Below are 27,215 nucleotides of genomic sequence, written 5' to 3' on the forward strand. Positions count from 1 at the left end.
AGTGCATGTAGGGGTCCGATTTTTCCTCATAAATAGTGAATTTAGGGTGGTGGAAGCTGGAGGGTAATGGTGCATTCTCTATCGCTGGAACGAACAGCGAACTCTGCAACCTTGCCAACGCTTTATCTGTCGGTTCATAGGCAAGACGCGGCTTTGGCATTCCAACCTCGACACTCCCATGTGTTCTAGGAGCCAACCGTTGTAATACGGAGACTCCGCGGGGTCGCGAGCCTGAGTGTCTTCTCTCCTTCGAGCCCTTTGTTCAAGCACTGTCCGCGGGTCTACCGTCCTAGGCAACTTCGTGTGCCTAGATGTCATTTGGTGCGTGTACGAGGGCCGATAGCTGCTTCCCTCTGTTTGTGACCTTTCAGTCCTCGTTCTCTCAGGCCTGGAGTAACGAGTCCTAGAAGTTCTTGATTGAGTGTCGCCTGTTCTAAGGCTCCTACTTTCTGCTTGTGATAGCATGACTTGTCTGTCACGATCTTCTGAGTGGCGAGGGTATGCCCTGCTCTTGCACACCTCTTCTTCTGTCGCCCCTTTGCCCTTTATCTGGCGTTTCATAGTCTCCATGTCTGCCGCCATCCTTTGTATCAATTCATCTTACTCCCTTACCTGATCTTCTAGAACTTGAGGATCCAACCTTCACCTTTGCCTTTCTGGGCTTTGGGAGTGACGAGGATTGGAGCCCTGTCTTTCACGGGTATCCCTCCGCGGGTTTTGTCGCTGGGGATCTAACTCTGCCATGGGCGGGATAAAAGGAAAGCCTTCGCGCCTTCGCGCTCCCCTCCGGGGTTTGCCCATCAATGGCAGAGTGTGGCAAGTCTTCATTATGCGCCATTGAAATCAGTTGAAAGAAAACTTAATCAAGAGGTTCGTTCTTTGTGATTGCAATTCCCACAGACGGCGCCAATTGTATGAGCGCGAAATAATCTTATCATATAATCCTGTTGATCAAGTTTGCACTCCTCCAAACAACGTTGCTTTGCCACCTGAAAACACAAACGTAAACTAATCGGCGGGTGTCTGTCGGAAACCCCTCCGATGCCTAAGTCAGCAATTAGACAATAGATAATAAGCTCTGTCTATTCTAGAGTAAGAATTAGGATATCTTTACATAGGTCCTGCTATGAGCTTTTATAGATTCTACTTGGCCTAATCCTAGTAGGATTCCAACTCTCTTTATAGGAGTCCTCCTAGGAATCACACACCCTATAAAGAGTATCTATCCTGATAATACTCTACTCACACTACCAACCAAGTGAGATGGTTTGCACAATTCTAGTAGGACTCTACTCTCCTTAGCAGAGTCCTTCTAGGAGTCTTAAGCTCAATGAAGAATGTCTATCATGATAACACTCTGACTTCCTCCAGTCAAGTAAAATGGTTACCTCCTTTGTTTAAGCTGCTGTAACCTAACCGAGCTATATTACCTCGGTCATATACTCAATTAAGTAATGATGCAGATGGCATTCACCCGAGCTGTACCAAGCCCGGCCTCCTTTCTCACCAACACCTCAGCTAACCACCAGACCCACTTGTTTAGGTAGCTCGGTCCACAGTACCTCTGCCCAGCTTGGAGTTTATACAACATAGGACTGAGCTATTCGAAGCCCACACCTCGGCCTTTAGTCCGGCCCAAAACAGAGACTAAAGGACCGTAGCTCGGCCAATATTTATTTATAAATTACCCTCTCAATTATCATACCGTTTAAATTTTTAATTTTTTGTAAAAAAGAAAAATGAAATGAAATAAAGAATAGTAAATATGTTGTATTCATAATTTAATGTATTAAGTGCAAGAAAGATATTGCTGATCGTAATGTTCATTAATTTCCTTTATTATAATTAATAATAATAATGTCTTTAAAAAATTAAAATCAAAGTGTGTCTATATTTTTGTCAAATGTAATGAAGTGATTTAGGAGTGAGCATTGTCTGGATTTGGGTAAAATCAGGATCAATTCGTTATCTACGGTTCCTGAAAAATTAGAATCAATCCAATCCGTTTAAATCGTGGGACCAATCCGAACCAATCCATTTAAACACGGATTAAATCAATTTAGAACAACGGATTCAGAAAATTAAATAACAAAAAATATATATATAAAACATTTTAATTTCATAAAAATATAAACATAGTATCATATTAGTTCTACAATAGCAACGTGTCTTTCCACAATAGCAATATACTATTCTAGAATTTAAACAATCATAAGAAAACTAGTTCCACTATAAGTATTTCGACCATTACAAATTAAAACTAAAAACCAATAAACAAAAACAATAAAAGAAGATACTATGCAGATTTAGGTTTGGATTTAGGTTTTATATGGAATAAGAGAAGATACTATACGGGAGGGTATATAATATAAATATAGGATATTTGTATACGGTTCGGATCGATTCCAATCCGGAACCAATCCGTGGACTACGGATTTTTAATTTTTCAATCTGGAACCGAACCACGGATTCAAAAAATCAATCCAAACTTACCGGATTGGATTAAACTGGATCGAATTATGAATTTTACGGATTCCTTATTCAACCCTAGAAGTGATTTAAGTATTTCTTGTCGTGGAGTGTCCGTGATTAATAATCTTAAAAAGAATATTGTAGAAATCTCAAATATCATTTTGGTTGATGTTAAATAATAATAATAATAATAATAATAATAATAATAATACTGAAAGTAATGTCCGCGAGGGAGTGGCTGTGTATATAAAAATCTTGCTGACACAACTTCAAAATGGTAGGGAGTGACCATGTATTTTGATCAAATGTGGATGTTCTTGATTTTCAACCTCTATCCTATCTTCTTTTCTTTGCATGTCAAAGTCATGTTTATCTCCATATGATGTTCTGCTTCTAAATTTTTCTGTCATTCTATCTAAATACACTTTCGACCAAATGATAATCTTATAAATTATGTTGTCTCAATATTCTCATATAATTTTATCGCTAATAATGCATTCAAACAGAAAGTCAGAAATAATTTGGAGAGATATTCCTAAACATATTGATCTGGTTCATTGTTTATCGCGAATACTATTATTATTATTTTTTTCTCCAACATCAATTTCCATACCTCCAGTTGGCCAAATTTATATATATATATATATATATACATATATCAATTTAATGCAATTCGAATTTCAAGTGTCCAAAGCTGAAATTTGTACCCGCAAAAAAAAAAAAAAAAAATGCAAAACCAAAATATTTGGCCAAGCCAGGAAATTATTTAAATTCTAAATGTTTACAGTTAAAATTTTTAAAATATAGTCCTGATCTTATGGAATTTTTTGAACTATTACAAAAATATGTATTGCAAACTTTTAGGTTTTTTTTATTAAAGCTTTGTTTAACCAAACTCAAAATGGGATCGTGCATTAGGTGGCAAAAATAAGTCTTTATGGAGGGGGAAAAAAAGATAGTTAACCTTATGACGTTTGATCTCCTCCTTTAATATTATTCTTGAACCATTTGGGGAAACAAAAACACTAAACATCTCTGAAAAATACATTTTTCACTATGGTAAAATGTTATTTTGCCAAGTTTGGAGCAAGTAGGGTGTTGATCGATGTTTCTCTTCGTTGTGAGGTTGAGAGAGCCTACAGTAGTGCCAAGCTAGTTGTCTCCGATAAGCAACAAACTAAGACCTAGTGCATAAGTAAACTCCTAAAAGCATAACTCATCTAAAAGAGAGTGATGTATGTAGCTTCATGTCCCATCCTATCCATTGTACCTCTTTCTATGCCTTGTATAAATCATATTCATCTACTGATTTAAGATCCTCGTGTATGTACTCAGCAATATTTAGAAAGGGTAAATATCTTACCCATTTTTTAAACTGAAAACATTAATGTTTCGGCATAATCCCAACAAATATCAAAAGGCATAATTAAAATAAGAGTACACATGCATTCCAATTAGAAATTTCGTTTGCCCTCTAGTGTTCTTCATAGATTGTTTCACTTTTTGCTGCCTTAAAACTTAGAGCTTTGGTTTCATTGGATTACTTAGGCCTGATCTATTAGGAAGATGTAAATTTTCCCATTCATCATCATCCTCAGCTTCAGCAAAAAACCGATCTACCATTTCTTCACTGACTTGCCATAGTTGTGGAGGCTCCCACTGTAAAAACAAAAACAAAAGAAGAAGAAGAAACAAGTCATAGTAACGGTCAAATTACAAGCACGGTTCAAAGTAGTACAGGTTCATATTTTTTAGGCATATTGTAGACAAATCCTCTTCATTGTTGTAATTACTTCTATAATCCAAAGAACCTAAATAATGATAATTATTTGTTCAAACTTCAGTTGAGGGGAAAATTCTGACATTTTCTCAGTGTGTGCTGAGAGCTTTTGTTGTGCTGTGGATTCATGGCATCGTTTGATTGAAGTGACAAACTACAGCACAAATTAAGAAGTGAACATAAGTCATTCTTACGTTCGCTGTAAAGAAAAATGATAAACGAGTAAGTTTTTTTCTTGAACCGCTTCTACATTTCCGCATTGTTTTGTTTTTCTAGAATATACATCAAATAAAATTTATGTAAAGCAAATGTTTTCTCTAATATACTCTGTCATCACAAGAATGTCCACCAGTCAGGAACATTTGACATCCCAATCAACTGAGTTAAGGGAGCGTATGATCGTAATTAATGATTTTATCAAATTTACTAATACATGTATTATCTTACATATTTGATTACAGATTTGCTTTGAAGTACTTTACATACTACATGATCGTCTATATTCTAAGATTCCAATCCTTATATTCTACAATGAATATCAGTTTTTCTAAATAACTGTAGAGATGTGGATCAGAAACTGTCAATATGACTACCAAATAACCTGTTGGACTACTAGCCCAAAACGTATAGGGCTTGTTTGGTTTGTTTTTAGGAGAGTTGTTTTTGAAAAAAAAATTGGGGAGAGAGTTTAGAAATTTTTTTGGTTTGTTTGGTTGTATATTTTGGGAGAGTTGTTTTTTTGGGAGTTTGGGATGATTTGATATTTTGGGAGAATTTGAGTAGATGTGTGTGAGAGAATAAGTGATTGAGAAGGAGAGAGAAGAGAGAAAAAGTGATTGATTGATGTGTGAGAGAGAGAGTGATTTTGAAATTTTTTTGAGAAAAACTCAAACCAAACAATTTTTTAGAAATTTTTTTCTGAAACTCATCTCTCAAATGCAAACCAAACATACCCATAATATCAAGTTTCACGTGATAAAATAGTCTTCTTCCTCCATCCCTTTGCTTAGGTTATATATATATATATATATATATTATAGGCTTTGCTTGGATTTCAGATTTGTGGAGAAATTTATGGATGAAGAAAAAAATAGAAAAATAGCTTTTATTTCTTTTTCTTTTTTTTTCTTTTATAAATTTCTCTACAAATTCAAGATCCAATGTTAATGTTGAAACAAAAGCAAGTAGTCTAATATAGGAATGCTAAAGGTAACATGCAATTATTATTATTTTTTTTTGGTACGTACCTTGGGCTTTTTATCTTTGTCAATTAGCATAGCTCTGGCACCCTGCAAGTTAATGTTACATGATTGAAAAACAAAGTTATAATTTACAATAAGATGAAATAAACTTATATCCTTTATGTACATGTTCTTTGTCACTTTTGTTTTTTTGTCAATTGTGTTCATAAAGTTCCTAATTTGAGTCAAATTAATCCAATTTTAGATGACCGTCTAAATCATTAAAGGATAATAATAAAAATCAGAAATGTTTCCTAAAATTTGAGTTTTCTAAAGTGACAACTTTATCAATTTAATACCTAAAATTGTAAGAATATGCTTTATCTTCTTCATTAGTGTTTAAGAATTAAAGTGACGGAATTAAAAAACTTGGGGAACTAATGTGACAAGGAACACATACTTCAAGGATTACATGTAGATTTTTATTATTACTGTGTTAATGATTTTAATGGTCCATTTGAAATAGAATTAATTTGACTAACAAAAAAAAAACAGAAACAAAATTAACATTTCAAGAATAAAAAATGATACCAAATCCATATTTTAAGGATCATACACATATTTCATCCTTTAGAATATATGAAAACAATAGATTCTATATACCTCATAGAAATCATTGTTGACCGTTCTTCGCATGAAATGACGACAGAGAGTAAATTCACGACTGAGACAATGTTCAAGTTTTAGCACCCTTCCTTCTCTAATCTAATCAAGAACCAAACAAGATTATGTTAAGAGTGAAATGAACAAAGGTTGAATCTGTAGTGCGCACCTTCCAAGGGTGTGCATGATGCACACTTCAACGTTTATGGTTTGATTAATGCAAAATTACAACTCAATCACATCAGACCATAACTCCAACAATTAGTGACTTCACTGAGTCATATCTAGGAGTTATGATCAGATGTAATTGGGTCGTAACTTCAACGAAATTGTATCGTAAATTTGCACACATCCTGTTGTAATCAAAATAGATGCTCATTATGTACAGAAAAATTATATTCATACACAAATCCATCTTCAATTTTGTTTTGTTTTGAAATGAAATGTCCACAACAAGCCACATCATTATGTATGAAAATTATATATGAATTTTTTTTTGTATAGCATTACTCTTATATACACCTGTAAGAGGGTACACAATACAAACTGACACACAAACAAATGTGCCCTCTCATCTTAAGTGTTGCTATAATGCACTTGTAACAAGGAATTTTCCAAATGAATTCAATGAAAATAAGAGAGCTTTTATTATTATTCTTACAGATCGTAAAGTAATTTTAAGACTCGTTGGTGAAGCTGACTTCAAAGAACTTATTGCCTCAACAATCCACTTATCTGTTCCAGTTTCCATTTCTTCTTCCTAAATAAAAGAAAAGAACCAGTGAAAACTTATTGTTTGGGTTAGTTGCACTTTTGATTTCTGAAGCACATGCTCTTTGTCATTTGAGTTTTCAACATTTCAATTGTACTAATTTCATTGCCAAAGTATTGAATGTATCCTAAAGTAGTTCTCGAGCTGACATCATCCATAAAAGCTCAGAATCAAGGATAAATTTGGAAACAAAAGATATACTTCAGCAAAAAGGTTATTGAGATAACTTTTTGGATGACGAAGTTCAATTTCGTTTCCAAATTTAGCTTTGATTCTGATGGCTAATACAAATGGTGTCAAACACGGAACCACTTTAGGAAACATTTAATACTTTAGGGATGAAATTGACACAATCAAAATATTGGAGACCAAATGATACGTAGTGCATAGTTTAGGAATCAAAAGTATAATTAACCTTTTTTCTGAGAAGGATAGATATATACCAAATGGAATAATTTTTGACAAGTTTACTTACTAGTGATGATAAGATTTCTTCAACTGTTTTTCTAGAAAAACACTTGTTGATGATCTCTACTCTGCTCATCAATAAATTTCACTAAAATCAAGAGCTTTGTCCATGATACAGTCCTATATAATAAAAATCCACAACAAAAGCACTAGAAATGCATATAAAAACAAATTGGTGAATGAGAGCCAACAAAAGGTTGAAGTAAAACAACAATAACTAAGTAACCTTTTATGAAAGCTATCTTGCTTTGCATGTCCTTTGTATATGAACTTGCTGACGAGCTTAGAAATGGTCAATGTATCTGCAGCAACCAACTCACATAGCGCATCTTCTAACGGTTGAAGATCCTAAGGTACAAAGGAAAGAGAGAGAGAGAGAGAGAACAAAAATATATTCTGTATTACACAAAAAGAGTATAATGAAAAGAAAAATATTATATGTCGATTTATTGACAACATTTTGTATCTTCTCTACGTAGGTTCCTTAGAAATAATCATTAAAAAAAAATGATCCTAGTGAAATAAAACGGTGAAAAACCATTGCTATATAGCGTTGGACCTTAAAACCTTTAATGTTCCAATCCTTTTCTTAGTTGCAAAGTCACTTTTTGAAAAGGAGTTGTCTACGAACATTATTATGAACCAAGTTTTGATAATTATGTTTTTACAAGTGGCCAAAATCATATTGGTTTATTTTGTAATATAGAATTAAATATGATGTATCACTATTATTACAATAAACACCCGTGGAATAAAGGAACAAAAGAGAAGTAAAATAAAGCACCGAAAACAAAGGACATGACAATTCTTGGCCACCGAGACAGTAGAGTCGTGGGTGGTCAATTAGGTGGGTGATCAATTAGGTCACGCTCAATTGTGCATTGTTTAGTACTTACAATATTACATTAATGGATGCATTAAATACATTTTAATGTAGCGTGAGAAAAAATAATTAAAATTTTTTATTCCAACCAATTTTCCATCTACGTTCTAAACAATATTTTTCATAAAGTAATTTCAATATAATTTTTTATTCTCTTTTTAAGATTGTGCATAGCATGAAATTTATGCTAGTTTAAAAAGAGTGATGCTATTAGGTCTCATTTTTTCAACCAAAACACTTCATATTTCATCTTTATTATGCAAATTTTGCACAAATGTCCAAGCTGTCCCATCTCAGGAGGGAAAAACAAAAGTTTAAAGGTGAGCATTTTTCAAAAAATTATGATTGTTTTGTCATTTTAAACTTCATATCAGCTGGGTCTAAATAAAATGGGCAAAATGATTAGGAATTGAAACTTCTATAGCACTATGTTCTTCTTTCCCTTGTGCACAATACTTAACGTTTAAAAAGTATCTATACCATTTGTGAGTTAGAAGTAAATTTTAGTGGTAATATTAAATAGTATGTTAACTCTTTTTCGTTTCTTGATTTCTGTTCATTGCACAGGTTTATTGCTAGTATCATTTTAGAATACCTTTGAAAGGACAAAGTGAGTTGCAAGGCCACATGCAAGCATTTCAATTCCATTAATTCTTGCTCCAGTAAGCCCTAAATATTCTCCTGTACAAGTTGGGCATGTGATAAATTATAAAGAAAAAATTATATATATGAGTTTAAAACATTGGACAATATGAGTTTAAAATATTGGACAGTTTTTGGTTCAAGCCCCAATTCAAAATAAGATAGAAACACATGATATTTTGATTAATTTGAACAATTCAAATGGTACAGTAACTAAAGAACAATTATGCAACTTATAAAAAAATGACTGTAATAGTTATAAAAAAATGACTGTAATAGTCATTGACAAGTCTAAAAGGAGCATTTGATTCCCTTTCCCTAAGTGGTCTCCACAGCTAAGTCGAAAATGAAAAGATAGGAAATCTTTTAAGAAGTCCTTATTTTCCCAAAATTGAAAATTAAAAAATTAAAAGGGAGCTTTAGTTAGATGTTAGAGAGCTCCCTCATTATAAGATTATACTAGTACAAGGACACAAAAAAAAGTTTTCCAACTCCAATCCTGTAATATTTGGGAGGCCAATTTATGACCAAAATACCCCCACCCCACAATAGCGCTTTAGCAAGTAACCCCTTACTTTTGAATTGCTTGGAATATTAAAATTCAATAACATTTGATCTAGATCAACATTATTTTTTTTAATTATAAAAAAAAAAAATTGTATTTTTGAATTCATCTTGTCAAAATCTATCAAACAACACACATAATGAATAGAAATCTGAAAAAATTTGACAAAATTTTACTTGTTCACTGTTATCTCACATTTCTCCATAATAGAGTGAGGCCGCCCACCACGAGAAGTGTTGGGAGAAATTCCTTTAGGGGCAGAAGGTTGACCTGGGGTGTCAATCACCTTACCTTAATCTCCAGTCACAAGAGTAGGGGCAGGACATGGGGATCTATGGCCATTGGCCTCAACATTCTCTTTCTTGGGAGAAGAAACCTCTTAGGAAGCCTAAGCCAATTCCAAACTTCCAATGTGGAGCAAGTAGCAGTATGAACCATCAAAGGCGTCTTCCAGAAGGAAAGATTGAAAGTTGGAGACGTCTTCCGTCTTCCTTATCCCTCTACTTGGTGAAGATAGCCTCAGCATTCTAATTTTGATGGTGGAGAAAGAAGTTTTCATTTCTCCCTCTTATCCAACTTCCTCTTGGCTTGGGCCATAACCTCAAATGACAGTACTGAACTTAAATTGAGGAACAACCATTTTGGCCACAATGGCTATAGAGGACAGACCACCAGATAAGTCAAAATAGAAGACCAACAAAAAAGGGATAAAATAGAGGCGTACCAAAATTCTTAGCAAAAAGCAGGGTCTTGAATCCTCTGTCCTCCTGGCGAAGACCTAAGGCAATATTGTCTTTCAAACCATCCTCTAAGGAGATAGTAGACACTACAGAAAGAAGAAGAAGAAGAAGAAAAAAAAAAAAAAAAAAACTGGTTGACACTAGAGGAAAAAACATTTCCAGAAGGCGAGCAAGCATACTTATTTGGAAAAGAGAGTCAGAGTCCAATCATTTCAGCATGTTGAACTTGGACTTTATGATGTCCAAATCCTTAGCTGTAAGGGTGCGAGCCTATATAAGTACCAAATTATGTGCTTTCTAGGGTAGATTTTCCTCTCCCTCCTGATTAACAGAGGCTAGACAAGAGAGGTCTACAACAAAGTACAACTTAATCTTGGACATGATCTATTGGAGGGAATGAGACACAACTAGGAGATGGAATGTAATGGCAAGGGACACCCAAACGACAACTAAAGTCAATCCAATCAAACTGGAAGAGGATCTGGGAAAGGTCATTAGAAGAGAGACACACAGAAGAATCATAGGAGTCACTAGAAGAATTTAAACAGCTCAAAATCTTTGTCAGAGATAAGCTCATGAAAAGAGAAGGCAGTGTTAAGTTATGTGCTTGAGGATAATAGTGTCATTGTACTTATTCCTTTGTTATTATAAATACATGTGTTTAGAGAGGGAAGAAACCTAATTAGGTTTTGAGCCTCCTATTCCAGCAAATCTCTTCTCTCTCTGTCAACTCTTATGCTCCAAATTTAACTGTAAGACAAAGCTAGAACAAAGTAGTGCTTTTAAGAAACCTACAGCTCAAAAATCAAAACTATAAATTGCAGAAGATCCTCTTCGGATGGGACAACCACAAATGGTTAGAACACCAAAAACATGCAAATGTAAGACAAAACACAATAGCCATGTCAAATGTGGCATTAACGGTTCTCCTACGTGTCGAAAAAATAAAATTTGCCAATTACTCATTAAATGCATTACATCATTTCCCCAATATGTCACATTATACTGCAGATATGAGGGGGGGCAATTGATCAGGAAAATTTGAACAGTAAGCCTAAGGACAGAGCTGGCCAAGGCTAGCAAGTCAAGGTTGACCCAAGAATCTTTCTTAGGTTAGGTGGGAAAGGAGGGAGATTTGAATTTGAAATACATGATTAAGAGAGTAAGGATAAACTTGTGATAAGATAAAAACAAAGAGCACACGATATCTAGAAGTGACAACCTTTGTCATCTCCACAATGCATGCCTAAACTTATGAAGTCAATAACATTATATAAACAAAGGGAAACACACCAAAAAGAGGTAAGATCTCAAAATGTGGTCGTTGTGGGTAGTGAAGGGTAGTAAAGCATAAGGACCAAAATCTGAAAGTACACAATGAACTAAAAGTAATATAAAAATTATGAAAAGTCAAATAGTTTAAAATTTTAATGAAGTTGTTACAGAAAAAATAAGAGTTAAAAGTGATACCAAAATAGCCTGGCAACCTAGAAAGAAAACATGTGGCACCAACGTCAGGAAAAAGTCCTATTGATGCTTCCGGCATGGCAAACACCTAAATTGGACATCACACAAATGAATTATGTTAGGATTTGTGCATGGTTGAAGTTTAAAGCAATGTATGTTTGATTGAGTTTTTCTTTCTTTTTTAATTTGTATTTTCAAATGCATATGCACTAATGTTATCATACAAATTACAGAAAGGTGGAGTATTACTGCAACATATATTCATGCAATAAATAATAATAATGTTTGTCAAGGTGCTAGACAAAATTTTAAACTCCACAAACTCTGGTTCTAAAACTCATTAACCTTATGGGTAAGTTTAGTCAAAGAAATAAGTATTTTTATTATGCAATCATGTCTTAAAACATACTTACAAAGATTAACATTTACAATCATAGTTATTTCAGTCTTCATGTCTTAAAACATACTTGAAATGAATTTTGGGTTGTTGGTCAAAATTTTTTTTTTATAGTTATCTCATTCTTCACATATACAGCTGTGAGATGTGCAATCTATACACCATATATAGGAGAAGCAAAGTTAATAAAAGGTTAATGTAATGGGGGACCTAAATTCATTTGAAGCATTGCTTTCAATATTAACAAAAGCAGTTGACTGGTTGAAATGAAGATAGTAAAAAAAAAGGAATAACTATTAGACTGGAAGATGGATTTTAAGGCTGTGTTTAGATCTTAGATTTGGGGAGGGAAAAGAAAAGGAGAGGGGGAAATGAATGAAATAGAAGCTAAGTTTTTTCACAAATCCCTCTTCATTTTTCTTTTCCTTCCAAAAATACCTTCATAAATTTAAGATCTAAACAGCATAATATTGTAAAGAAGCATTTGTAGGTGCATCCAAGTCATATACAAGAGCCATGGTTAAGGTTTGAGAGCCAACAAGACCACTGTTGAAAATAACTCATTTAGAACTTATCATTGGCCCGTATACTTTAAAATGTCATCTTGGACTTATCAATACGGCTCGTATTGTTTAAAATGTCATTTTAACCCTATAAATTTAGATTTTTATATGCTTTAAAATGCCATTTTCAACCTTTATATCGCTGTGGTTGTTATGCCTAAGATTCCACTTTGAATTTGTACACTTGGTTAGTATGCATAAAATATCAATTTGAACTTGTTTACTGGGTTCGTTTGCCTAAAATGTATTTCAAACTAGTTAATTTGTTTAGAACACCTAATATATTCACTTTGAACAAGTCTGGTATGCCAAAAATGTAAATTTGAATTTGCTCATTTGGCTAGCATCTTTTAATTTCACATTGAAATTGTCTGTTTGGATACTATATATGTCACTTTGCGCTTGATAATTTGATTAATGTACTCAAAATATCCTTTAATGTCGCTTTAATTTTGAATGTTGAACTTTGTCGAAAATGCCATTTTGAACCTTTGGATTTAACTCACCTTTTGAATTTTGGGTCATATGCACAAACTGTCATTATTCCAGACCTTTGGATTTAGATTTTATGCTTAAAATTGTTACCTCAAGCACATTTTTTCCCCTAACTATCAAGCAAAAATTTCCACTTTGAACTTACTTTGGCTAGTGAGCCCAAAAATGATTTCTCATGTTTTCAAGAAAATATTCAAAAAACTCATTTTCAAATGAAGAGCATCGAGGTCAGGGCCTACTTTTAGTAAGCAGTTTACCTTGTCAAATGAAGCAAATAGCAATGCAAATAGCAATGCAAAATCAATGCGTGGGTACAAAGTTTTTCATTTCTTTTCTAACAAATGAAGCCGATCATTTTGTTTCTAACTTTGCCACAACCCATAAATGACAAGTAACTTATTCGGAAACAAGGTTACCTAGTTTTGGACGATGTAGGATGCTTAGCCCCTTCACTACTTCTAACCAAACCCCCCAACCTTTTTTTATTCTAATAGACAAATATAGAGTCAATTTTGACCTACCACAACTTAAGTCAAAGTTAGGTGATGCCTCATTTTTTATTTTGAGGACTTATTACTTTTCAAAACTCATATGTTAAGTCACATTTATGTTTGCATTTTGGACTCATTTTAATATAAACATCTAAAATCATATTAGGGTGTGACATAGTATAGTATAGTTAGAAAGTAATTAACAGAATTTCTTACGTTGAATTCTATAATTTTCAAATTATAGAAAATCTGTTGTACATGACTGCAGGACATTCCATTTACATGAATGTGGAATTGGAATAGCAAAAGTTATGTTGAAGAATTTGAATAAAGATGAATTTATTCTACTGTAAAAAAGTGTTTAACTATCTTCCATTTTTTATGGGAGACAAATGCGACAAAATGAAAATGCTATAAATATTTAAATGTTAAAAAAGAAATTTAACTGCATCAAACAAACATGTAATTGGAAAATAATCAATCTATGTGCATACCAATTAACTAGAGCGTGCATAATGAAAGATAAAGGGTAGATAAATACAGTATGCTCAGTGACAATGCGAAACGTTCCGAACATGGATAGTCCAGCACCTCCTCCCATTATAATTCCATTAATAAGGTAAACCTTCAATAACAATTTTAGTTAGATGAAATAAGCTAGCTATGACAAAAAGGGAAAACCAGGGCTTGTTTGGTTGTATTTTCATTTCATTTTTTCTGTTTTCATTCCAAAAAACACAGAAAATTTGTTTGGCAAACTGTTTTTGAAAACTATTTTCAGCAAAATTTTCTAAAAACAACCCACTTTTGAGGAAATCCAAAAAGTTGTTTTCAAATTTTTAAAAACTATTTTCGCACAAAAATAAAAATGATATGAAAATGCCATAATTCTAGGAACACAGATGTGTTTTACAGAATGGAACACAAATGTGAGACAAAGGTGGGGTCCACATGTGAGTGCCACCATTTGGTCTCACATTTGTGTTCTATTCTGCTGTGGAACACATCTGTGTTCCTAGCACTCCTCATGAAATGATGGGTGTTTCCAAACTTTTCATAAATAAAAATAAAGAAATCGAAAACACAAGCAACCAAACAGGTCCGGTTGAACTTAAGTTACTTATAAATATATATATATATATATATATCTCACCAAAGGTTTTTTATAAGTAGCCAGTAGATAATCTAAACAGAGTTGTTTTTGGTAAAACTTTGCAGCGAAGCTCCAATGTCCTAACACAAGTTAAAAGAGTTTTCATTTCAATACTAATTGATAACATATAACATTTGTGCCATTAATGAAAGCTCAAATTAGAAGAAAGTTTGTTGTCTCTTCAAGGACAGGCAAAAGAAAAGGAATGATTTGTAAAACAAAAAAAAACAAACAAACAAAGAAACATCTTATAACCTGCTATACTATATTGAACCACTCTGACAACATCTCCACCGGCACAAAATGCTTTTCCCTTCCCCTTTCAAAAATAAAAGCTAGATTAGAACTCATAAATTATTAATAACTACAGTAATGAAAATTAAACACGCAAAAAAAAGTGTACGTGCTTCATCAATGAGCGGCAAATTAATCAATGAAGTTGCAGGGATGAGCAAATCATTGTTGAGGCATTAATTGGTTAAGCTGGCTATTTAACATTTATTTTTGCTTTGTCATGGTGATGTGATGGAATGTTAATTTGAACACAGGTGATGATTACAAAGGAATGCAAACCATAGCAAATGAGGCTAGTAGGAAGAGAGTTGCTGTATATGATTGCAATATTTTACTAGAACTCTTCACCTCCTATGTGATTTTTTGTCATGGTGAGTCCTATAATTTTTTTTTTTTAAATATGCTGTGTTTTACATGTCCATATGTGATTTGTTGAGTGGATATACATAGGAGGTGAAATAATATTCAGTGACAAATATCATTTTCTAGTAGTAAACTTCATTAGAAGCTACAGAAAAGGTGACAAGGTTTTTCGGTGCTTGTAGAGTATTTGCTTGGCTTGACTCGTTTGCATCCCTAATTATTGGATATCTGAAGCATTGCTCATAGTTTCCACTATTCAAATAGTCTTAACAATCCTACAATAATTTGTTCCATCTCCACCCTCAAATACATATTCTAAAATTTGAATATTTGCTAGATTCTAATCAATTTGTGCGAGCAAAAGAAATTGGTGTGGGGAAAAAGCACTAAATCCCTATGAGTCAGTCAAGCTCAGCCCCCGAGGTCTAACTCCAAGATCTCCTTACCCTATCCCCCTCCTTCCTGACCAAACAAACATAATAATAATGATAATTTGTTCATTCTATATTGAAGTAAATATATTAGAAAATATGGCAGTCGTAACTAAGATACAATAAGTGTTTGGTGTAAATACTACAAAGCCAATTAAAGTATTATGGTGTGAAATTAACACAAAGGATGAGATTTTTACATGGGAACTCTAGCTTTCTTTTAAAGTTGCATGTTTAATTGCAAAATTCTTTGTTTCTAAATGCAATACATTATTTATCATCCTTAGAGGGAGGAAATAGAAGCAAGCATTTCCCATTCAGTCGGTAATGAATCAATACGAAGGGAAAGTGTCTTCCATGGGAATCACAAGTTTCGAACAGGCTGATATTAGTTGGGTATGCTCCTTCCATAGGTTACTTTCTTATACTGTGGGTGTTAGCAGACGTTTTTCAAAAATAGTTGTCTTACCTTAAAAATTACAAATTTGATTTTAGAATCATCCTCATACACTCTCAAGGCTGCTCCAATTTGAGAAATCTGCACATGAAGCAAAAAAATAAATAGATTTCATTTTCTAAAAGTATAAATTAAGATTAGTTAAATAGAATAGACATGCCAATAAGTTGTATCCTTTCTAATTAGCCTTTCGCATTGACATTGTCATATAAACTGATCCACAAAAATGACATCTTTTAAACCAAAAGAGAGCCACACACATGGATAATTACAAATTAACAAAATTATCAAACTTCGTATATTAATTTAAATTATCACTTTCGTAAGAAAAAAATGTCTCTATTTTTTAGAAAGGAGGAGCTCATTCTTGTCTTCTTCCTGAATATGATAAAAAGAAAGATATTCGTATAATGTCTTCAAAAATGACACAAAGTTCAAGCTATATTTGTCTTCTTTAAAAATATGACACAAATTTTGATAATTTATACAGTTTTCTTTTTCTTTTTCTTTTTCTTTTTCTTTTGCCTTCGTCTACATCTTTTGTCAATTGATAAAAAATTCTCCATATACATTGAACTGGTTGATTTTCATAGCACACCCGTAAGGTGTGCACACCTTCTAGTATATATATAGTGTTTAAATATTCAAGACAAGCAACAATGGCAACAACTAAACATCGTTTTCATGATTTTTACACAGGTTACAACCACTTAAGGCTGTGTTTGGTTCATGAATTTTGGAAGGAATTTGGAAAAAAAAGAAGAAAAATGTAGGTGAAATGCGAATGAAATATAATTATATTTTACCTAAGTTTCATACACTTTTTTCCTTTCCCTTTCCAAATTCCTGAACCAATCAGACTTACATGTCATGCCTCTCAGTTTGGATGGAGGAGTTTGGTGAGAAGAGAAAAGAAATTGTAAGAATAGAAACTCTTTCACTTGTTTGGATAGTTAAATAGATGAAAAATGGTGAGCTAGGTTACACGGACTCGGGTACGGGTATCGGGTGCGGGTGCGTATCTAGGGATTGGACACTTCAAAATTAAAAATTAAGGATACGTGGATATGTATCCAAATTTGGATACGGGTACGGGGATATGTTAAATAGTTTTTTTTTTTTAAATATATTTATTATATGAAGATGAGTTATATTATATAAATAACAAATAAAAATCTATGGAGATGAGTTATATTATATATATATTTTTTATAAATATTTTTATTTTAATATACATTAATTATTTAATTTATTTATTATATTTTTTAAACAATATGTTCTAATTAATTTTTTTATTTTATTTTACATACATGTATTTATTTTTTTTATTAATATATATAAGTATATATTATCTTATAAATATATTATATGTTATATAATAATTATTATTTAATATATAATAATAATAGTTATTATGATAAATATATTATCTAATAAATATATTATATGTTATATAATAATTATTAAATATATATAATAATATTTATTATTATAGTTATTAACTATTATTATTATTATAGCTATTATAATAATAGATAGATATGAATAGATAGACAGAATCAGGAAGAAGATAAAACGACAGAGAGAGGGAGAAGGAGAAAAGGTGAAGCAATCGCGATCGCGAGGGAGAGAGAGAAGGCGAGAAATAGAGACCGGATGGAGCTTCGATCGACTGATGGAGCTTCAATCTTCGACTGGATCAACCCGATAGAGCTTCGATTGGAGGTCTTCGATCTTCGACTGGATGGAGCTTCGACTCTATTGATTGGATGGAGCTTCGACCAGGTTCTCTCTTGCTCTCTCCTCTTTTATTTCTTTTGCTGTCTGTGAAGAGCCGTGTCCGAGATCGAACAGGCGAATCCGACACAATTCCCACACCCGCACCTGTGTCGTGTCGACACGGGTGCTTCGCCCAAAAGTGGCGAGTCCATGTAACACAGATGGTGAGAAGAGGATTCCCACCAACCCCATGTTTTGTTTCCCACCAAAAGTGGTAAGATTTGGTGAGAAAGGAAACTGAGTTTAATGAAAATTTTCTAAAATATGAAAATTATTCTTATGAAAAAATTATTTTGATAAAATAAAATACAAGACAATATAATACTGTCCTCTTTTTTTTTTCTTCCTCTATCCAAACAAGATAGGTGCATTCATCCAAACTTAATGGTGAGAAAAAATAAATCATTTCCTTTTTTTCTCACCTAGGTAAAAACATAATCATTTCTTTTCTCACCTCACGATCCAAACGGGGTGTAAGAGAAAATTATTGAATGCTTGACAAAAAAAACAGTTTCTAAAACCAAATTGTGATGAATAATGCTACATACACCAATTGGTATACCAATTAGTGTGTTAAAGATGATGTAGCATAATTTTAAAAATTTTGGATATTTGTAATTTGTATAATAGGTAAAATTAGTAATAATGTCATAACAACATATGCTGGTATACTAATTGGTATATCAATTGATACATGTAGCACCACCAAATTGTGACGGTGACCTTAAATATTTCCATATGTGTGGTTTAAATTCCAAACCATGAGAAAACTGAAAATAGACTTAGGCTGTGTTTGATTTAGAGATTTGAAAAGTGATTTGAACGGGGAAAGTTTCACCTATATTTTTTCTTTTCATTTTCAAATCCCATCTCAAATCTCCAAACCAAAGTGTTTGGCTCACTGTAATGAAAGTGAATTGGAATGGTGAATAATATTGTATTTGTAATAGATTTTACATAGATAAAATAAAAAAAAAAAAAAAAAAAAATAGTAAACATTGCATTCCTCCATTCCAGCTAAATCAAATGAAAAACATAGAATTAATGAGGGAAAGAATGTGAACCTTGGCTTCCGATTAAAGAATTCATATGTTTGCAAAATGCAATCCCTAGTAGTAGCAGACCTGAGCAAGCTCACAGCCACAGCCACACTCAAAACTCCAAAACCCACCACCGTCATGGTTGGAGGAGCTGTGTGTATGGTGGCACCTATGGACGTTTCAGCCACAGATGTGTGTGTGTGTGTGTGTGTGTGAGAGAGAGAGAGAGAGAGAGAGAGAGAGAGAGGGGCGTAATGAAGTCAATGGGTGCAATGGCAATTCCGCCCGACCCGATCCACATCTTGCCGCAGATTTTTTGTTAAATGGTAAAAAGTGAAATAAATAAAAATTATGACAGATTATGTAAATGATCCTTATAATTTATATGTTATGTCATTTTGATCATTCTAATTTTAATTTGTTCGTTTTTTATCTTGAATTTTAAACTTTGTATCATTTTGGTCTAATTGAAAACGGAAGTTAAGAAATTAGATGAAAATTTTGCACAAGAATGACATGTGATTAGTTTTTAAGGGTAAAATAGACATTTGGCTTTCTTTTTGAGCTTCTTCTTTGCTTGTGATTGAACAGAACCACTGACCACGGTCGGGCGCCGTTCCACTGCCTTCTGCTATCGTTGCCTCAGCCAAACAATAATCCCAACATGAACAGATCATCATAACTATCAAAAATTACAAAACAAAATCTAATTTTCAACCCTAGATCAAAAATCACAACACAAAATTAACCTACAAACCCTAGCCACGTCTTCAAATTTGAAACCCCATATGTACAAATCTCCATAACTAACAAAAGAAAAGGAACAAAAACAGAGAAAGAGATGGAGAATATAAGCGAAAGAAAAAAAACAAAAAAAAAAAAAAGGGATCACCATCATTGATTGCTCCGTCGCCGTCGTAGTTGGATGCGTCGTTGATTGGGCATTTTCTAATAATCAACAACAATGGTCTTGTCCACAACAAAATCATTCAATATTACATTTAATTTTCTATCGACATGTGAATTTAAAACTAAAGCTGAATCTAAAGAGTCGAATTCGATGATAGACAATGGGGATATGTGAGACAATAAGCTTCAAAGTCCTCTGCCACCAAAGAAGAGTGGTTTTGATTGTGATTGTAACTCTTCCTTGACGAAGCAGTCATGGATTTGAATTCAAGCTTCTTCAAATCGCAAGCCCTGACACCTTATTTGATGGTGTTGTAAGTGCATAACCAGACCCTTTTCCGGTGAAAGGGTCTCGAATCTTGGCAGTCTATTTGCTACATTTTCGCTGTTGAACCCCCTTGTATTTCGACCTAGATGGCCTTGGTCGATTAGGGTTCAGGGTTTTGGTTAAAACTCTTTTCTTTTAGAGGATTTCTTTCCATCGCGTCACCCTACCTCTCCTACAATCGCAACGCCATCACCTCACTCCTTTCATTCCAAACTCACGACAACAACTGCCTTGCCATCCCTCATAGGCCATCGACGCCACCTCTCTCTCCCTCCCTCAGCTTTTCGACGACACCTCCTCTTTATCCCCTCTCTCTCTCTCTCTCTCTCTCTCTCTCTTCTTTGTACATATATATATATACATACATATACATATATATCATTGAGTTAAATGAGAGTAAGTTAACTCACTCTGAGTTAGATGGATAAATCATTGAATTAATTGAGAGTGAGAGCAAAATGTCTGTTTTGCCCTTGGAAACCAATCATATGTCAATCACGTGCAAATTTTTCGTCCAATTTCTTAACTTCCATTAATTGGACCAAAATGATACAGAGTTCAAAATTCAAGGTCGAAGTCGAGCAAATTGAAATTAGAGGGACCAAAATGACACAACGTGTAAACTACAGGAATCATTTGCATAATTTATCCTAAAAATTAAGTTTGTTGTTTTCCATGTGTTAAATTAGTACATTTTATATTTTTTTTATAAAAAAATGTAAAATATAGATTGAGTTTAAAATGACGTGATAAAGAAATAATGTGATTTAAATGAAATAATTATGACCTAAATAAGATAATATGTTAAAATAATATGTGTTATTTTAACACATGCCAAATAGTGCCTAATAATGAAAATTCTAAGGAAGTTAATCCCGTGTGTGGTTTAATTTTCTTAAACCTATTTCATATATATTTTTTAAATAAAATAAAATTAATTTGATGAAATAAATAAACAAAAAATCAATATTTTGAAAAGTCATGAATAATTTAAAAAATGTTAAAATATTTTTTGATATTATTTTTATCAAACATTTTGAGAAACAAACCAAATATGGCTTAATTTTTTTGTATAACTCATAATAGCATGATAATTTATTTATTTTTAGATCGAAAAGAAAATTTTCATTACAAAACCGACAAAAGATCAAATCAATTTGGTACAACGGTATCACAAGATCTTAAAAAAAAATTAAAACTTTCATAGAAGAAAGTTGCAAAAATTATAGGAAAATACAATAAAATTTAAATTTATTAAAAAAGTAGTTAGAATTCTTATTTTCTTGTAAAATTTTCATCATAATTAAATTCATAAAAGAATATGTATTTTATTTTCCTTTTATTTTATTTTACTTCACTTTTTATCATTTATTTATTTTTAATAAATGGAGCCTAGGTAACTATTTCTATAACAAATTTAAACTTTCTTATATTTTCTTGTATTTTTTGTTAGAAACTAGTATAAGCTTAATTACCATGTTATCATGAATTGTACAATAAAATTAACTTTTTTATAACTTTCACTACTTTTATACTAAACAAAATTAGAAGAAAAAAAAAATATTATTGTTATTTTTTATTTCCCTTACTTTTCACCATTTTCATCCTAACTAAACTTTTTAGAGTAGAGAAAAAAACAAATACAAAATTGCAAACCAATGTGATCCCGACTAAATCACATATTTAACTCACTTCTTTACTTCTCATATTATATCATTTTATAACTTATCAATTATTATTCATAATATATCGTATTATTCATAACATCTATACTATTATATTAAGTGAACCTTAGATTTGGTCTCTTGAAGCTCCTATCATGTGGAATTTAGGTGAATTACATTAAAAAAAAAAAAAAAAAAACCACGTTTGCTTATTTTCCTAACCAACTACTTAATACTCAACTTCAAGAAGAATTTAAAAAAAAAAAAAAAAAAAGCACATTTTCCATGTTCCTACTACAGTTTCTACCACCCTCTTTAATTGTTTTTAAAGGAACTAAATGGAGACATATCAGGGATCATGTTCATTTCCAAATTGGAAAGTAAGTTCTAAAGCATTTGCCAGTATAGTTTGCATAATAACACATGGTATGCATTTCTTGGGATGTTTGATGTGGCAATTAATCATATTTTGGAAGTTCTGGCCTGTGGCCATCAATCGAAGACAACACAAGAGTTATTTCGAGGAACTTTTTTCAAATTGTTCAGGTAATGTGTAACTGTCTAATAACCATCTCCCTCTGTATTTTTTAGTTTCTTCTCTCTTTCTATAATAATTTTCTCTTTCAAAGCCATGCCAAAACAAAATTGTTAAAAACAAAAACAAAAACAAAAAAGTGGGGGAAGAGAGATATAAAGACACAAACTACCACTGCACAGGCAGAGTTCCTAACTACCATTGCACCAGTCCAGAGTTTTTAGTAAGACATGAGGCAAACTCTCTTCTCCTCTTCTCTTCTCTCTCTTCCTATCACAATGTGTTAAAATAATTATTGATTTCTGAATTAAGAGTTGACAGAGACATTGTTTAAGACATGAGCCAACAAATTGGAAACCAAGTATTGCATGCCACTAATTCCCACCATGCTCTAAAAGTAAATTACAGGATTTTTGTTATAATATGCTTTCTTTTTTTAAATTTTACTTTTTGGTTATAAAATGCTTTCTTTTTTTAAATTCTATTTTATGTTTCCCATTTCAAATATCTAAATGGCAGATTGAGATTATCTCCGTTAATTTATACTTCTTTGGTAGGTTCCCTAAACCATTAACATCTTTCGAGCATTAATTCTATTTAGAAGGTTTAATCCATTTTTTCATTATTAGTTTAATTTTGTTCATTATTAGTAGAAATTTATTTTTTCCAGATTGCTTTGATCTCACACAATGTCTGACTTATGCAATCACCTCTAACTGACTTCAGAACTAACAACTTTTTGAAGGGTTGCACCGTTGACCTTCTTCTATAGTAAGTGTTCTTTGTTTGTTTATTTGTTTTTTTAAAGTATAAACTTTGTAATTGTTTAGCAAAAAAAATGGTATTTATTTATTAGTTATTATTTATGTTTATTAATAAGCAGTTTATAACTATTACTTTCCAAATGGAAAATTCACATTTCCATTTTGTTGATCACGTTGATTAAAAAAATAACAAATAAAAAAAATATAAATGTATACATTATAATGTAAATTTTAAGCTCATAATTTTATGAATTTTTTTCATTTTTTCCACCATATAAAAGTTCAATCTAAATTATAAATAAAATAATAAATTATATACATTATGATGTGGATTTTACGCTCATATTTTTATGATTTTTTTTTTCATTTTTCCCATCATATAAAAGTTCAATCTAAATTACAAATATATATATATATATATATGAAAAAAAAAACATGTATACAGTATTGTTTCATTATGATTTGAATTTTAGACCCATATTTTTATGAATTTTCTTTTTCCATTTTCCCCACCATATAAAAGTTCAACCTAAGTGATAATTAATGCCCCATCACCATGTGAGAATTTTGTAGGTCTTGACTTTTTTTTTTTGCGATGACCTATTGTCGGGTTATTATATTTTTTCAAGTTGCTTTACAATTTTGTGCTATTTAGAACTAATAACTTTTGAAGGAGTTGTTTAACACCATCAATTTTCTTCTCCTTTTAAGTGTTCTAGTGTTTATTTGTTTTTTTTTTAAAGCATAAATTTTGTAATTGTTTAGTAAAAAAATTGTATTCATTTATTATTTATGTTTTTATGTTCATTAATTAGCTGTTTAGAACTAATAAAAAAATCACATTTTCATTTTGTTGATCATGTTCATTAAAAAAATAACAAATAAAATAAAAAAAAATTATATATACATTATTTATTCTATCTATATTATTATATTAAGTGAGAATTTAGTCTCTCGAAAGCTCTGCCATGCACTGTCACATGTAATTTAAGTGATTTGACCATAAAAAAAAAAAGAGAAAAAGAACCACATCCTACCTTTTCCACTTTCAATCAACTACCCAATACTGTTTACCCAAAAAAAAAACTACCCCTCTCTCTCTCTCCCCTTTGTTCTCACATTTCTTGCTCAGAGTTTTCTCTCGCCCTTTGAACCTCCAACATGAAGGCTCAACCTCCATTGATTACAAATACGTATCCCAAGTTTTCTCTGTGACCAAACAGTTTATTAGGACTTTTCTTAGTGACATAGGTTTTGAGAGATGACCATTTTATTTTGAAATTCTATATGAATTTCAAATTCATACAGCGTTTCCATTTATTGTCTTTGGTGTCCATTACTTTTAAGGTTTTTTTTTTTTTTTTTTTTTAGGTTTTGGCTAGGTTATTTTAATTTTTTTTTATAAATCTCTTTGATTGTAAGTGTTTTAATGGGTTTGTATTTTTGTATTTTGTGTGTACTAATTTAATTACATTTTTTAAATTCTTCATTAAAAAATAAAAAAAAAAAGATGAAAAGTTTCATTATATTATCAAATTCTTAGGGGAAAATATTGATTAGCATTTTACTTGGTTTATATAAAAAAAAAATCAACGTAATTGTTTATATATATATTTTTTTGTGTATATCAAATTTATTTGACTATAAATATTCTAAGAATTTTGAATTTATAATTTTTAAAAAGAGTACTATTTTTTTAAGAATTATTATTTTATTTTGTTTATATCAAAATTATTATAATAAATTTGTGATGTATATTTTTTTAATTTGCCCACACATCGTGTGTGCCCAACCGCTAATATCATATTATAGCATGTACAAATACTATTTCAGGTAGAGTAAATTATACATTTTTTTTTTCTTATATTTCATGATTTTCTCACTTTAGTTTTTTATAATATTTTTTCTTTCACTTTTGATCCCTTACAATTTTTCTCAAGCTACTTATAAAATTAACTTCTGCGTAATTTTGGACGACAAGTATAATGTAGACAATCACTTGGGGTTAGTGGCAAAATAAATAAAGAAACCAAAGGAAAATGCTTGAAAACCAAAGAAAAATAGATAAATTTTCCTTCTATTAAACTAAAATAAATATGAAACCAAAGGAAGTCAACATACCATTTCATATAATACCAAAATAAAATAAAATAAAAATATACCATTTCATAGGTGAGGCTGTTCAGTTTTTGTGGTCTATTTAGTGTAACCTTCCTCGTATATGAGTTCTCCGCAAACAGCACCTGATCAATAAAAATACAAAGTTTATGTTTGTTTGGCAATACGAACATAAATTTCTGTTGTTCTCTCTCTCTCTCTCTTTTTTTTGGGGGGGTGGTTGCATATTAAGTAAGCTTATATTATTAAGAGAGATATTTATATTTATGTATTTATTTTTATTTTTTTTACATTGTAATTATCTAGCCTACTTTTACACTGTGTTTGGTTGAAAGATTTGAAAAGTGATTTAAAAATAGAAAGAGAAAAAATATGTAAAATTATGTAAAATATAATTATATTTTATTTATATTTTACCTACATTTTTTCTTTCCTTTTTCATATCTTTTAATCAAATATATATAGTGTTAAAGATAGCTGGGGTGGCCTGTCCATTATGCAGGTTAAACAATCACCTAAGACCCCACATTTTAGAAGGCCTCCATTTTTAGGATCCTTAAAAAAATTTGTTATTTCTTTACGCCAAAAAATGAAGTTATTGAGCCCTCACACTGGATCAAATAAATAAAAGGCACATTTGCTAGAATGTTAATGAATGACCATTTTTTTGGTTTGGCCCTCAAAATAGTAAGGCATGCTAGAAGCCTTCTTCAAATAAGATCAACCTTTCTTTTCAATCGAAAAAATATTATAAATTGTAAAAGTATGTTAGAAAATTTTTCTTGGGAAAAATTAGTAATTTTGCATTTTGCAAAGCAAGATAAATTAATTTATATATAAAAAAATTTCCATTGAAAAATTAAACAATTGTTATTTAAATGTCAAAAAGTTTTCGTTCGATATATTGTCCGCCCTAGGATAGAGAAATCCATGGCAAGAGCTGAGCAAACCCATTTAAGGCATCAAAAATCTCCCCACCAAATGGCATCTTATGCTAGAGTTGATCTTGAGACCTTTTAAAGAGGTACCCACCCATATTATTTTCATTTTAATCATGATTTTTATGTATATTCCTGAACTAATGCGAATACTAATTATTTTAATCATAATTTAAAACCACATGTGCTTAGTTAGTTTTCCATTTATTTTAATGACAAAAAACAAATGCATTACAGTTTTTATAACTCCTGAGATTGTTTGTTGTTTACAGAACTACTTATAATTTCATTTTATTTTTTTATTTTAAAATATGTATCAAAGTTCTAGTGTAAAATTAACTTAAGATTTATTAAGCATAAATAAGTTTAAAATTTTAATTATTTAAAATTAAGGAAAGGTATTTTTAACATTCATATTATCAATTTTAAACTTTATAGAAACTGTGCCAGGCATACCCTATATAGCAACAAAGACAACAACGATGACCATATTACTTGCAAAAACATATTACCAAAAATTATTAGCATTGAAATGAACAAAGTTTTTTATAAAATAAATAAATAAATAAAATAATACAATGGAGTACCGGATTAATGTCTCTCTCAAACAAGTTGTGGGAAGCCATGAGAGATGCTTGCAAACCTTGAAACCCACAAGAAAAATAGCAGTAAGTTTGATTTGAAGTACCTCCAATCAACCAACATTTCTTCAATATATATGCCAGAAAGGTTACATAATCATGCGATGCATGTACAAAAATGACAGTTGAAAGAAACAATCTAAATGTAAATGGAAGGAAAAAACCGAAAGAATCAAAATTTTAGATAGTTACATATGTAAGAGTTATTCGAATATGAAAAAA

General features: G+C 31.5%; 1 protein-coding gene across 5 annotated transcripts; it reads right to left on the minus strand.

Annotated features, from left to right (window-relative positions):
• Positions 1–3,812: 3,812 nt before the first annotated feature.
• Positions 3,813–26,991, minus strand: LOC114298984 (putative 3-hydroxyisobutyryl-CoA hydrolase 3). Of its 5 annotated transcripts, none has more exons than XM_082869873.1 (15): positions 26,940–26,991; positions 25,459–25,539; positions 16,290–16,358; positions 14,988–15,051; positions 14,733–14,812; positions 14,121–14,204; positions 11,637–11,721; positions 10,151–10,204; positions 8,815–8,900; positions 7,563–7,684; positions 7,344–7,404; positions 6,758–6,856; positions 6,097–6,198; positions 5,500–5,541; positions 3,813–4,131 (listed from the first exon to the last, which is right to left on the minus strand). In XM_082869873.1, the coding sequence occupies exons 1-15, from the start codon at positions 26,976–26,978 to the stop codon at positions 3,991–3,993; spliced, it is 1,209 nt and encodes a 402-aa protein (XP_082725999.1). In that variant the 5' UTR covers positions 26,979–26,991; the 3' UTR covers positions 3,813–3,990. The 5 variants fall into 5 exon arrangements, with proteins under 5 accessions (XP_082725999.1, XP_082725997.1, XP_082726000.1 ...); XM_082869871.1 differs by having other exon boundaries at positions 10,151–10,252; XM_082869872.1 differs by lacking the exon at positions 3,813–4,131 and adding an exon at positions 4,165–4,406 and having other exon boundaries at positions 10,151–10,252.
• Positions 26,992–27,215: the final 224 nt, after the last annotated feature.

Source organism: Camellia sinensis, chromosome 5 (assembly GCF_055761805.1).
Source record: "Camellia sinensis isolate YWXY chromosome 5, ASM5576180v1, whole genome shotgun sequence".
NCBI lineage: Eukaryota > Viridiplantae > Streptophyta > Magnoliopsida > Ericales > Theaceae > Camellia > Camellia sinensis.